Below are 15050 nucleotides of genomic sequence, written 5' to 3'. Positions count from 1 at the left end.
CGATCACAATATACTCCGATAAGAAAAAACAAATAATATAGGAATAATATCATTCATTGGTGGTCCAGTAGTTCAAAATAAGGATTGCAAACTGTTATAACATTTCTGACTATATACGTATAACATACCAATGCATCTACACTCCAGTGCCAATTATCAGTGAAGACACTAAAAAATATATGGACACGCACGCACACACACATACACACACACACACACACACAAACGCACGCGCGCGCACACACACATATATATATATATATATATATATATATATATATATATATATATAAATACACACACACAAACACCACAAACACATACACACACAAACATCACAAACACACACGTACATTCAACCATTTATAAATCACAAAAAGATATAACCAATGAACTCTAAACAAACAATAATCACTAACAAAGCCATGCTTTTAAAATGCAGTAATAAAATGAGTAGCAATTCCAATATTTCCAAGCACAAAACCAGTCCATAGTTTTTACTCTTCTGATATTAAAATAATTGGTTCCAACAGTCTACATGGAATGACCATCAAAAATCATCCCATATTCGATAAGCTATAGTGAACAAACTGGACACCTGCATGCCTTTACAGGCTTCTTGCCTATCTTACAACTATTTTTGAGCCTATTCTGAATCAGTTGATCTCTTTTCAAATATTTTTGTATTCTATGTGCAAATTTGATGAACTGTACACTTCACTTTGTCATCAACTAGAACAACATAACTACATTGTTAGATTTGCTGTGGGTTACATTGCTATTATCTACAAATGTTGTTCACTTCATGATTTGCAATGATTTGAATTCAACCAGTCCCTGTACCTAATTCAAGTAAAATTCAATAATAAGTGATGAAATTATCCCAACTGATACTCACCTGTTCTTACTTTGAAAAGGGACCAAACCACGCTGCTATTTTATCCAAACCACGCTGCTATTTTGTCCAAACCACACTGCTACTTTGTCCAAACCACACTGCTACTTTAGCCAGACCACGCTTCTACTTTGTCCAAACCACGCTGCTACTTTATCCAAACCACGCTGCTACTTTATCCAAACCATGCTGCTACTTTGTCCAAACCATGCTGCTACTTTGTCCAAACCACGCTGCTACTTTGTCCAAACCACGCTGCTACTTTATCCAGACCATGCTTCTACTTTGTCCAAACCACGCTGCTAGTTTATCCAGACCACGTTTCTACTTTAGATTGGTCAAGAGACTTCCCATGCTTGTACTTAGCAACAAGAGAAGATTTGGAAATTTGTGTTTCTCTTTCCATGGTAAGAAGCTCTTGAACAGACTTTTATTTACATTTTAGCTAATTGTATCCAAATATGCATTCAAAAACTAATTAGAAAACTAAAACTACAACAATTTGGCCATGTCATTGTGGAGTCACATGAGCAAATTTCTTCATCTATGAGAAATGCTAATGCAATCTCTTGTATCTCAGTTCCTCTCTCACAATTCCATGAAAGCCACCTATTCCACGTAATATGATGGTGTAGCTTGAACAAACTTCTCTATACACACACACACACACACACACACACACACACACACACACACACACACACACACACACACACATGGAAGACAAGCTCAGCTGTATCTGATGAAAATGCATATGCTGACTCAATGGTCATCGAGCACTGGAGATGTAAGAAACTCCCCAAAGCAGTCCAAAGTGGTATCAAAGAAACACTTATTTCACAAAGTGGTATCAAAGAAACATGTATTTCACAATAATCTGAGCAGCAAAAGTGATTTATGAGGTCTTATATATCAGGGACACATGAGGAAGCTAAAAGGATTATGCTAGTGGCTATACATTCTAATTAGATTTTTTTAAACTAATTCCTGTTAAGATGTCTATACCTGTCGTCTGCTAATAAAGGAGAACTCACTGATTTACCTAACCAGCCATTAGATGTTGTTTTCTGTGCATCTTTATTTGTGTTTCTTTGTATAGTCTTGAACGGTTTCTCTTGCACTTCTGTAGTTATTTCATTTTAATTGTGATATTCTTGCACTTCTGTAGTTATTTAATTTTAATTGTGATATTGCTGTGCCAGGGCTCAAGCCCTCAGTGAAAACTTTCCATTCTCAGCGTTTCCTAATCGATGTATTTCTCTCTGTAACACTTAAATAACTTCTGGTCAGATACAAAAAAAAATAATTGTTCACACACCTGATTTTTGTATTTTATATTCCTTTCCACTTACATAATCTATGTGCAACCTATAGTTAATCTGTATAAGATTTTGCTGTATTCTACTTGTATAAAATCTGTATTAAGTACTTAATGTATATTTTTATGTACCGGAGTTTTTCTCCCCGGGCATCTGCTGAAAAAGGGCTTCGGCTCAGTCAGACATTCCCGGTCAACAAATATAAAATAAATAAATAAATAAAATATTTGTAAAAAAACAATTAACTTTACACCTGCTCTCTGTGTCTAATCTCCTCTTACCTTCTTTCCCATAATTATTCCTTTTTAATTATCATTTTTTCCAATATATATATACAAAATCAGGAATGTTTATTATATGATTAATAATTGTAGCTGTTATATAGTATATTTATGTTTTTAAGACTTTTACTGTGGTTTTTCTCCATGGGATACCCACTGCAATGGGCTGCTGCCATATTGGATATTCTTGCCCCTATAAATAAATAAACATGTAAACAGACAACTAAATAACTCACTGAAACAAGCTGCAAAAATTGATAAATAAATGCATGTCTAGTATAAGTAACTAGAATTGATCTGATTACTAGATTGAACAGTCTTATCATTATAATATCTCCATTTCCTCTTTGCATTCTAAAGTTGGACATTAGAACATGCTCAAAACATTGACTCAGGAAATAAAAATGGCAGTCAATTAATGGAGTTCAGATTAAATAATCCAAATAATGTTAAGATACAAGTGGACATGCATGTTCATAGGTTGGTACTAGGCTATCGGCCCTAAGGCCTATACAAGCTTAGCCATAACAATTCCCTGGCTATTTCTTCCCACAGTATTTACTTCCTTGGACCCCTGTCTAGCAGGGTGACTGATGTGATCCCTGGGGTCAACTTCCTATCTCCCATCTAATCATCAGGGTTCCTTTTGAAGAGGGCCAAAGAGGCGCTCTGCTTGACATGTATGGGCAGTCTCAGCCTTTTTATGACCTTGTCAGGACAGAACAAGTGGACTGTTTGGTTTGGATGTTAGTTGGGATATTTTGCAGATATCTCAATGGTTATGAACATCAGCTGGATTTAAAGACCTTGGGTTTTTAAAGTATAGCCAAAAGATCCACTTATGATTGGCTGATGAGGTCATAATAAGGCCAAAACTTGCATGTCCACAGCTAGTGGGGTTTGGCTGTAATGGCCTGAATGAACCCATAAAAAGTTAAAAAGAAAAAGTAAAAAGTCATGGACATTCAGAAGCCACATAGCTGAAACACTTGATGTTATTAAGGGATCATTTGCATATATTCCATGGGTCTCTATTGCAGGAGGTTCAAATTATCACAAAGTGAAAACTCTAGCTTGGCTAGGTTTTACTTGTAGTTTTTACTACTTGGTTTGTCTGTGTGACCATTTTACTCTTTGATTTGGATGTTAGTTGGTATATTTTGCAGACCCTTTAATGATTCTGGACATTAGCTGGGTTTAAAAAGAACTTGTGTTGCTAAGAATATATCATAACAGTCCAGTTATACTGTACTGTAGGCTAAATCATGACTTGCACGTGTAAAAGAAAAAGTCATGGACATCCAGAAGCCATATAGCTGAAGCACTTAATGTCTCTAAGAGGTCATTTGCATGTATCCCATGGATCTCCTTCATAACCACAACAATGGCTCTGCATTGAAATGTTGGTAGTTGAAATGCCAAGTGCCAACATGTCAAAAAAGACTGAAAACCCAGGAGAAAAATAAATTCCAAAGATTGCTCTTCTCCTTAAGACTTCCTTTTGCAGGGGAGACAACCCCCCCCCCCACACACACACACACACACACACACACACTACTCGAACTCTGAGATTGCCATACCTTGGAGACAAGGGAATATTCAGAGAAATGGCCATCTTGGACTTTATATAAGTCCAATATTTCAGCCATTCATTCTCAGTATTTTGGGACTAAGTCTAGTGGGTCCTGACATTTTAAATGATTATCCACAACTCACAAGGATATACTCGCTCACTTATGAGTCTAAAAGTCCACACGTGCAACAATAAGGCTGGGGAGCAATTCTCACCGAAAAATTTCGTTCTCTCACCAGTAGCATTACTATAATGTTACTTACATACATCTACTAATCCAAGAACTGTCAGTCATTCTAATAAAAGAAACTTTGATCTTCTAGCAGTTTAGATCAAAGGCTCTTACAAAGAAAAATTAAGAAAAGGTATAAAAATCTAAAGAAGAATGTTTTTTGCCACACATTTTCACATGATTCAACACTCCCTACACAAGCAGTATGTTTAACTGCACAGTCTTACAGCACCTCTTCATTTATAACATACCTCATACAACACAACACACAACCAATTATAGGAAGGCTTGACAATATCATTAGCTTGTCCAAACTCCCCACACAGTATGTCAGAGATTGCAGATTCAAAATAATTAATATTTTCTGTATTTTGTGGTGTTCATGTCCAAAAAGGGATACTGTAGAAATTACAGCAGTGCACTTTTTTAAGCAGCAATTCTTTTTGTATACTTCAAAAATGTTAATACACTTTGCAGAAAATGTGGACAGCTTCTGACAAACCGGATGTCAAGAAATCACACAGTCAGTTTCTCTGTTAATTACAAATGAGTTTTATAGGAGTACAGAAACTCTGACAGCAAATAAAAAGGCATAACAGTTAATATATTTCTGCGTATTTATCTGGGTCTACTTTGATAGAAAACACACTTCACTGAAACTCATTTTGTCGAAGCCTCATAGGTTCACAGGTTAGTACTAACTCCAGGATAGCACTACAGTGGGGAACAGGGCCCATACCTGTTTAGACTAAATGAGTTTCAGTGAAGTGAGCTTTCAGTGAATTGTACTCAGGCAATTCATTTTCAGTGAAATGAGACTTCGGCGAAATGAGTTTCAGTGGAATGTGTTTTCTATCAAGCAAAGTAGACCCAGATATCTATACTAGGTTTGAGGACTGACAATGAAAAGCTGTTTTATAAAAATATAAACCTTTTCACATTAAAAAACAAAGCACATAAAATATATTCTGAATAAAGAAAAATGTTTGCCAAAGTGTAGCAGCAATAGTTTTCATTACATTCAGGCTTCTCCCTCATGATATAACTTTAGCTCTTTCAGGTAAATGTACTAATTACAAGTAGGGGATGCACAATTTACTCCCAAATGGTGAGGTTTACCTATGGAAGGGCAGTAACAGTGGTGAAATGTCATAGGGAGAAGATTAATCCTGCATCATCTACAGTTAAGCAATAATAATAAGCATTTTACACTGCAGGTATTGTTGAAAAGATACTTTTTACTTTTGTAAAATAATCTTGTTATATAAAAGATTTTTCTTCTAGTGTGCAGATTTACATCTGGTATAGAATGTGAAGGCATTCTCAGAATAAACTGCATGTGCACATTTGCCTCCATTACTGCGTAATATATGTGCACGCTTACCTCCATTGCTGCATAATATATGTACACATTTACCTTCAGCACTGTGTAATATATGGGCACATTTACCTCCATTACTTCATAATATATGTGCACATTTACCTCCATTACTATGTAATATATGTGCACATTTACCTCCATTACTGCGTAATATATGTGCACGTTTACCTTCATTACTGTGTAATATATGGGCACATTTACCTCCATTACTTCATAATATATGTGCGCATTTACCTTCATTACTGTGTAATATATGTGCACATTTACCTCCATTACTGCGTAATATATGTGCACATTTACCTTCATTACTGTGTAATATATGTGCACATTTACCTTCATTACTGTGTAATATATGTGCACATTTACCTTTATTACTGTGTAATATATGTGCACATTTACCTCCATTACTATGTAATATATGTGCACATTTACCTCCATTACTGCGTAATATATGTGCACGTTTACCTTCATTACTGTGTAATATATGGGCACATTTACCTCCATTACTGCGTAATATATGTGCACATTTACCTTCATTACTGCGTAATATATGTTCATGTTTACCTCCATTACTGCATGATATATGTGCAAATTTACCACCATTACTACATGATATATGTGCACATTTACCTCCATTACTGCATTATGTAGTGTACACATTTACCTTCAGCACTGTGTAATATATGGGCACATTTACCTCCATTACAGCATAATATATTTGCACATTTACTTCCATTCTGGATTGTGGTTTCAGGGTTGTGAATGGTTACCTCCATTACTCGTAATATACTGAATTTTGAGCTTTCAGTAATTTGAGATTATGAAATGAAACCGCACATTTACCTCCATTACTACATAATATATGTGAACATTTACCTTCATTACTGCGTAATATATGGGCACATTTACCTCCATTACTGTGTAATATATGTGCACATATACCTCTATCACTGTGTAACATATGGGCACATTTACCTCCATTACTGTGTAATATATGTGTACATTTACCTTCATTACTGTGTAATACATGGGCACATTTACCTCCATTACTGTGTAATATACGTGCACATTTACCTCCACTACTGCATAATATATATGCACATTTACCTTCATCACTGCATAATATATGTGCACATTTATTTCCATTACTGCATAATGTGTACATTTACCTTCATTACTGCGTAATATATGTGCACATTTACCTCCAGTACTGTGTGATATATGTGCAAATTTACTGCCATTACTACATGATATATGTGCACATTTACCTCCATTACTGCGTGATATATGTGAACATTTACCCTCATTACTGCGTAATATATGCGCACATTTACCTCCATTACTGTGTGATATAGTGCACGTTTACCTCCAATGCTGTGTGATATATATGTGCACATTTGCCTCCATTACAGCATAATATATTTGCACATTTACTTCCATTACCTTGTAATATATGTGCACATTTACCTCCATTACTGCATGATATATGTGCACATTTACCTTCATTACTGCGTGATATATGTGCACATTTACCTTCATGTAATATATGTGTACATTTAACTTCATTACTGCGTAATATATGCGCACATTTACCTCCATTACTGTGTGATATATGCGCACATTTACCTTCATTACTGCGTAATATATGCGCACATTTACCTCCATTACTGTGTGATATATGCGCACATTTACCTTCATTACTGTGTAATATATGCACATTTACCTCCACTACTGCGTAATATATATGCACATTTACCTTCATCACTGCATAATATATGTGCACATTTATTTCCATTACTGCATAATGTGTACATTTACCTTCATTACTGCGTAATATATGTGCACATTTACCTCCAATACTGTGTAATATATGTGCATGTTTACCTCCATTACTGCATGATTTACCTATCTGCAGTAGTGGTGCACATTGTCACCTCACAGCAAGTATATGTCCGCTCGATTCTCAGCTAGAGCCGCTTCTGTGTGGAGGCATATATGGGCGTGCCTTCATTGAAGGTTATGCACAGGGCTGGTCATTACTGCACGTAAAAATCCACTACCAAACATTAGCGGACCGGAGTTCCGCTGTGGCAACCCCTAACCGGAATAAGACAAAAGACACAACAACAACATAGTGTATGTTTACCTCCATTACTGCATCCTATATGTGCACATTTACCTTCATTACTGTGTAATATATGTGCATGTTTACCTCCATTACTGCTTGATATAGTGCACGTTTACCTCCAATGCTGTGTGATATATCTGCAAATTTATCGCCATTACTACATGATATATGTGCACATTTGCCTCCATTACAGCATAATATATTTGCACATTTACTTCCATTACCTTGTAATATATGTGCACATTTACCTCCATTACTACATGATATATGTACACATTTACCTTCATGTAATATATGTGTACATTTACATCCATTACTGCATGATATGTGTGCAAATTTAACTTCATTACTGCGTAATATATATGCAAATTTACATCCATTACTGCATAATATATGTGCACATTTACATCCATTATTGCGTAATATATATGCACATTTACCTCCATTACTGCATAATATATGTGCATATTTACATCCGTTACTGGGTAATATATGTGCACATTTACATCCTTTATTGTGTAATATATATGCAAATTTACATCCATTACTGCATAATATATGTGCACATTTACATCCATTATTGCGTAATATATATGCACATTTACCTCCATTACTGCATAATATATATGCAAATTTACATCCATTACTGCGTATTATATGTGCATATTTACATCCATTACTGTATAATATATGTGCACATTTACCTCCATTACTGCCTAATATATGTTCACATTTACCTTTATTACTGCGTAATATATGGGCACATTTACCTCCATTACTGTATAATATATGTGCATATTTACCTCCATTGCTGTGTAATATATGTGCACATTTACCTCCATTACTGCATGATATATGGGCACATTTACCTCCATTACTGCGTAATATACGTGCACATTTACCTCCACTACTGCGTAATATATGCGCACATTTACCTTCATTACTTCATGATATATGTGCACATTTACCTTCATTACTGCATGATATATGCGCACATTTATGTCCATTACTGCACAACATATGTGCACATTTACCTCCAATTAGGCCTAATATATATGCACATTTACCTTCATTACTGCATAATATATGTGCGCATTTACCTCTACTACTGTGTAATATATGTGCACATTTACCTCCATTACTGTATAATATATGTGCACATTTACCTCCATTACTGCCTAATATATGTGCACATTTACCTTTATTACTGCATAATATATGTGCACATTTACCTCCATTACTGCATGATATATGGGCACATTTACCTCCATTACTGCGTAATATACGTGCACATTTACATCCATTACTGAGTAATATATGTGCACATTTACATCCATTACTGAGTGATATACGTGCACACTTACATTCAGTACTGCATAATATATGTGCATATTTACATCCGTTACTGGGTAATATATGTGCACATTTACATCCTTTATTGTGTAATATATATGCAAATTTACATCCATTACTGCATAATATATGTGCACATTTACATCCATTATTGCGTAATATATATGCACATTTACCTCCATTACTGCATAATATATGTGCATATTTACATCCGTTACTGGGTAATATATGTGCACATTTACATCCTTTATTGTGTAATATATATGCAAATTTACATCCATTACTGCATAATATATGTGCACATTTACATCCATTATTGCGTAATATATATGCACATTTACCTCCATTACTGCATAATATATATGCAAATTTGCATCCATTACTGCGTATTATATGTGCATATTTACATCCATTACTGCGTATTATATGTGCATATTTACATCCATTACTGCATATTATATGTGCATATTTACATCCATTACTGCGTATTATATGTGCATATTTACATCCATTACTGCATATTATATGTGCATATTTACATCCATTACTGTGTATTATATGTGCATATTTACATCCATTACTGCGTATTATATGTGCATATTTACATCCATTACTGCGTAATATATGTGCATATTTACACCCATTATTGCATAATATATATGCACATTTACCTCCATCACTGCGTAATATATGTGCATATTTACATCCATTACTGCGTATTATATGTGCATATTTACATCCATTACTGCGTATTATATGTGCATATTTACATCCATTACTGTGTAATATATGTGCATATTTACATCTGTTACTGTGTAATATATGTGCACATTTACATCTATTATTGCGTAATATATATGCACATTTACCTCCATTACTGCACAATATATGTGCACATTTACTTCCATTATTGCGTAATATATATGCATGTGCATTTACATCCGTTACTGCGTAATAGGACTTTGGTTCATGTATCACATAAATTTGATGTTTCAGCAGATACAAATCTTTTCTTCAGGTGAAATACTCCCCTTAGTCAAAAGTATCTGCCTTTAGTTTATTGTTGGGCTACCTTTGATTTTTTAAATTATGAAAAAGGTTTTCCCAGACTTTCACTGGTATCTTAATGGCAGTAAGTTAATTAATGGTTAGGTGCTTTCGTTATTTATCATTCTATAATGGAAATTCCAGATTGCCACCACTATGAAGACTGAATTTACCAACTTAGATCATTGCTTTAATAACTATTTTTAGAAATGGTTTGTAAACAAGCAATATTCCCTGCAGGGTGGGTGTTACTGGGGAAATAATGGACCACTCACTGGTGTCAAAAGGCTTGATGCCACAGATACCTTTGTCAGAAACGCAGTAGAAACCCTAGCTCCCCACACTCACATGTCAAGCAATTACAGTTACTTTCTTTACTGGCAACACCTCGGATCTCACATTGCGATCAAATGAAAGAAAAAATGCACTGCAAGAGATTATAAACCTTCCCTGATACCCAGTTGTCCCTGATTTAGTCTCATATGTTTACTCTGCCCTCTAAAATGTTTGATGTTCTGGGAATTAATTAAGGGTTACAGTAAGTCAAAAAGGTTAGCAAAGAAGTTAAGATATACATGCACTGTCCATCTGCCTTTGTCTCTCTCTTTCTTTCTCTCATAAACACATACATACACAGACATGCACACAAGTACACAGACACAAATACAGACACACATACGCTCGTGAGCATGCACACAGACACACACACGTGCGCAAACACATACACACACACACACACACACACACACACACACACACACACACACACACACTTGCACACGTACTTTTCATCTATTATCAAACATTTCATAACCCATTCATCCACCATTGAGTACTACTAAACTATTTCTTAATATATATACATAATAAAAAAGTTGCATGTGACAGCTTTTTACTTTATCCATTCTTCATTTTGACAGGCTGCAATGCCTGACTTTAAAATCTTCCTCCAGACTTTGAATTCTTGTAAAATAATGCATGTTTCATAGTTTGTATGAAGGCTTTCCTACCTTGGTCTGGAATGTGCAGTACAGATGTGTTAAGAATGGATGCTCCCATGCCAGGGCTAGAACTCGCTTCTCCACCATTGTACACTCGACATCATCATCCAACAAAACTACGTCTTTTTTTAAAACCTTAATAGCAAAGAACTGTTCTGTGTTTTTTAGTTCTGCGAGGAACACCTGTAAACAATATATACTTTTAGTTTTCTCTGAAACTGACAACAAAGGGACACAATCATGCTTCTTATTAACGTTTACCACTTTGGACGACGGTATTAGAAAAGTACAGAGCTGAACACTGTTATCATGCTTTCATAAAATGCAGTAGTGTTCTTGCTACAAATCAGTTATATTTCTACTGAAATTAAAATCTGAATAATGCTGTTTCAATGAGCACAGAAAATTGTATGAACAGGTAATTCAGGCCTAAAAAAGGGGACATAATTCCAAAAATAGGTTCATCATGTACAGTGGTAAAACATGCCTGAAAATAGGAATGCTCCTCCAAAATAGAGACAGTCGAGACGTCTTTATGTGGTAAATTTGTAGAAATATGAAGTCATCAAGGTGCATTTGACAAACTGGGCATGTGCGATTCATTAAAATAAACGCTTTTATATATCTACTGAATTACCACTTCTGTGAGCTGTCCAGATATAGGATACTAATGCATTAGTACATATAGCAAGTAGAAGACCATTTTACTCAGACACATAATACATTAGTTTGCCATACTCTAGATAAAGTACAACATATATCCATCCACAACTCCTTTTCCCATTTCAAACATGAGGTTGAGGTGTCGCTTCAATCACTTTGAACCAAGGTTCATACCGTACACCTTTCAAAGTGAGATGTAACCTAATATTGATCCGTCCTAACGGCTCACAAAATAATATAATTTACAATGAAATAAAACTTAAAATGTGATGATATTGTACTGCTAAATAAAATGTCTCTTAGCTGTGTTTTGATTTTATAATTGTGTTTTTCTTATAAAATTTGAATAATTCAGTTTTTCAATTTCTTTGTATCTGAATCAGTAAAAGGTTCATAGGTTGGTACTAGGCTATCGGCCCTAGGGTCTATACAAGCCTAGCCATAACAATTCCCTGGCTATTTCTTCTCACACTATTTACTTCCCTGGACCCCTGTCTAGCAGGATGACTGACGTGATCCTTGGGGTGAATTTCCTTTCTCCCATCCAATCATCAAGGTTCCTTTTGAAGTGGGCCAAAGAGGTGCTCTGCTTGTCATGTATGGGCAGTCTATTCCAGAGTATGGGGAGTCTCTGGGTCAGGAACCTATCCCTCCAGCATGTTTTGTTTATTGTGATGACAAGGTTTGGATCTCTGGAGTGTGTGGCTCTGAGGGATTGGGATTTCTTTAAGTGTAGCATGTCCAACAGCTCTGGGTTTGACATGGCTTTGAATGTTAAGCAGAGATCGCCTCTGAGTAGACAATATGCGACAGAGTATAGCTGGAGTTTTTTAAGGTGGTCAGCATAGGGCATCTGCTTTAGGCCTGTGATTCTTTTAGTGAGGTATTTCTGCGGCCTTTCCAGTTGTTGCAGATGTCTTGAGAGGTACATACCAAACAGGGCATTGTATTCTATAATGGGTCTAATGAAGGATGAGTACAGTGGGACAATGACCTCCTTTCTTCTAGATGAAAAGCCTTTAGTGATGAGGTGTGCCACATAGAAGGATTTTCTGACTGTTGTGGTGATGTGGTTATCGAAGGTGAGACCACTGACTGATTAAGTGATCATAATTAGTTAAATGTGCTACTTTTTGGTGACCCAGTAAGAGCAAACCTCAATTACACATGAAGTCAGTCATAGTGTGTGTGTGTGTGTGTGTGTGTGTGTGTGTGTGTGTGTGTGTAGTGTGTGTATATGTTTGTGTTGTCTTATAAATTATGATGGAAATGTAGTGAAATCTTTGAGGATAGAATGGCAATCTGTGCATATTATACCCAAGTAACCTTGTATAATTTCCAAAATCTATTGTTATATGCTGCCACTGGTGGAAATGATATATGGACTCATACAAACATGCTAAATTCAGTGTTTATGTGAATTTATGGTGCATTATTGATGATTTTTATTAATGGTATATATAACCTCAGATCAGGAGGCAGGGTGAAACATTATTTAATCAATTATGTTCCCTTTATTTGATGGTTTTCAGAATCTACTTGGTTTACAAGGATTAAATATGGTATTTAACCTGAAATATCTCTGAATTTACTTTTCACAAAATAATAAAGACTATCACTAAAATAGCATTTTGACATGTTGAAGTAATGTTCAGCAATGTCTGATCAGATGTTCTGCAATACACTTTTCATCAAAGTGCATTGGTCATTTTCTGGAGCACATTTGTGTAACAAACCTTTGGAGTTTGACATTACTTCCTTATTATATACAATACCAAATAATGCAGTTTGTTAATGCAAAAAGTGTCCTGTTTTTGCATTTTATTTTGCTGATAAGGACAGCCCATGATTTTTTTCTCAGAGCTGAAAATCCCTGCCATGACATCACAGAAGTCTGAACCCATAATGCCTCACTATCTTTATTAATGAATTAGTTACTGTATTCACGTAATAAATGCATCAGCAGGAGTCAATTCCTTGATAGACAAGTTGTCAATTAGCTTTAGGTGGAACACCTCACACTGAAAATTAGCACATGTGATTATATATTAGTGAGACCACAATGTATGTAAGAACTGGTTCCTTTAAAGGGGTAACTTGTTTTGGTTATGCATAATGCTTTGTAGTCACATGTAAACCCCTGTCCAGTACCTACTATGACACCAATTTTGTGGATATAGTTTAAGAGAAAACCTAATTAAAGAGTAAAGCTAAAAAATTAAACAGAACAGTATAATATTCATTTTTTGCAAAATCACTTGTAGCTTTAACATGAGGATAATGGGAAATAAAATTAATTATAAAAGAAAGATGCTTCCAAATGTGACCAATGCACTTTAATTTCTAAGGCCTTCATTGTTAAAATAAACATTCTGCCCTCAAGTCTTTTGTATGTTACCTCTGTTTGTCTAGTAATGCCTAACAAAAACTTCAAAACAGATAGGTTCATAGGTTCATAGGTTCATACTAGGCTATCTGCCCGAGGGCATTTACAAGCCTAGCCCATCGTTTTGTGGCTTACGCCACCCCTTTAGTATGGGGAACTATACCCATTATTTTGCTGTGCCTCTGTCGAGCAGTGACACTGAGGTAATCCCTGGGGTATATCTGTGATCTCCCATCCATTGGTCAAAATTTCTCTTGAACAAGGCCAGCGAGGTGCTCTGCCTCACATGTACCGGGATTTTGTTCCACAGCATAGGGAGTCTTTGGGTGATGAATCTATCCCTCCAGCATGTCCTATTAATAGCCGTGTCAAGGTTTAAGTCTCCGCCCTTGTGGCTCTGATGGATCTAGATTTTTGAGGTGAAGCATATTCATCAAATCTGGGTTTGACATGGCCTTGTATGTTAGGCAAAGGTCACCTCTGAGCATGGTGGCGACTGAATAGAGATGGAGTTCTTTCAGTCGGGCAGGATAGGACAGATTTTTGAGACCCTTTATCCTTTTGGTGAGGAACTTTTGTGGCCTCTCCAGCTGCTGCAAGTGTCGGGTCAGATACATTCCGAATGGGGCATTGTACTCAATCATTGGTCTGATGAGTGATGAGTAAAGGGAGACTATGACCTCCCTTGATCTAGATGAGAATCCCTTCATGATAAGGTGGGCAATGTAGAAGGTCTTCCTAACTACTTTAGCTACATGGGTGTCGAATGACAGACTACTATCAACCTGGGT

General features: G+C 35.8%; 1 protein-coding gene across 1 annotated transcript in view; it reads right to left on the bottom strand.

Moving 5' to 3' along the window:
* PRKCQ (protein kinase C theta) overlaps positions 1–15050 on the bottom strand; it is a 537712-nt gene that overhangs the window by 211472 nt on the left and 311190 nt on the right. Inside the window, exon 10 of the mRNA XM_044087168.1 lies at positions 11220–11393. Within this exon, the coding sequence (XP_043943103.1) occupies positions 11220–11393 (174 nt within the window). The remainder of the gene's footprint in view (positions 1–11219; positions 11394–15050) is intronic.

The sequence above is a fragment of the Protopterus annectens genome, chromosome 11.part0 (genome assembly GCF_019279795.1).
Source record: "Protopterus annectens isolate FY-2018-M chromosome 11.part0, PAN1.0, whole genome shotgun sequence".
Lineage (NCBI taxonomy): Eukaryota > Metazoa > Chordata > Ceratodontiformes > Protopteridae > Protopterus > Protopterus annectens.
This window is presented reverse-complemented; position numbering and strand designations above follow the sequence as displayed.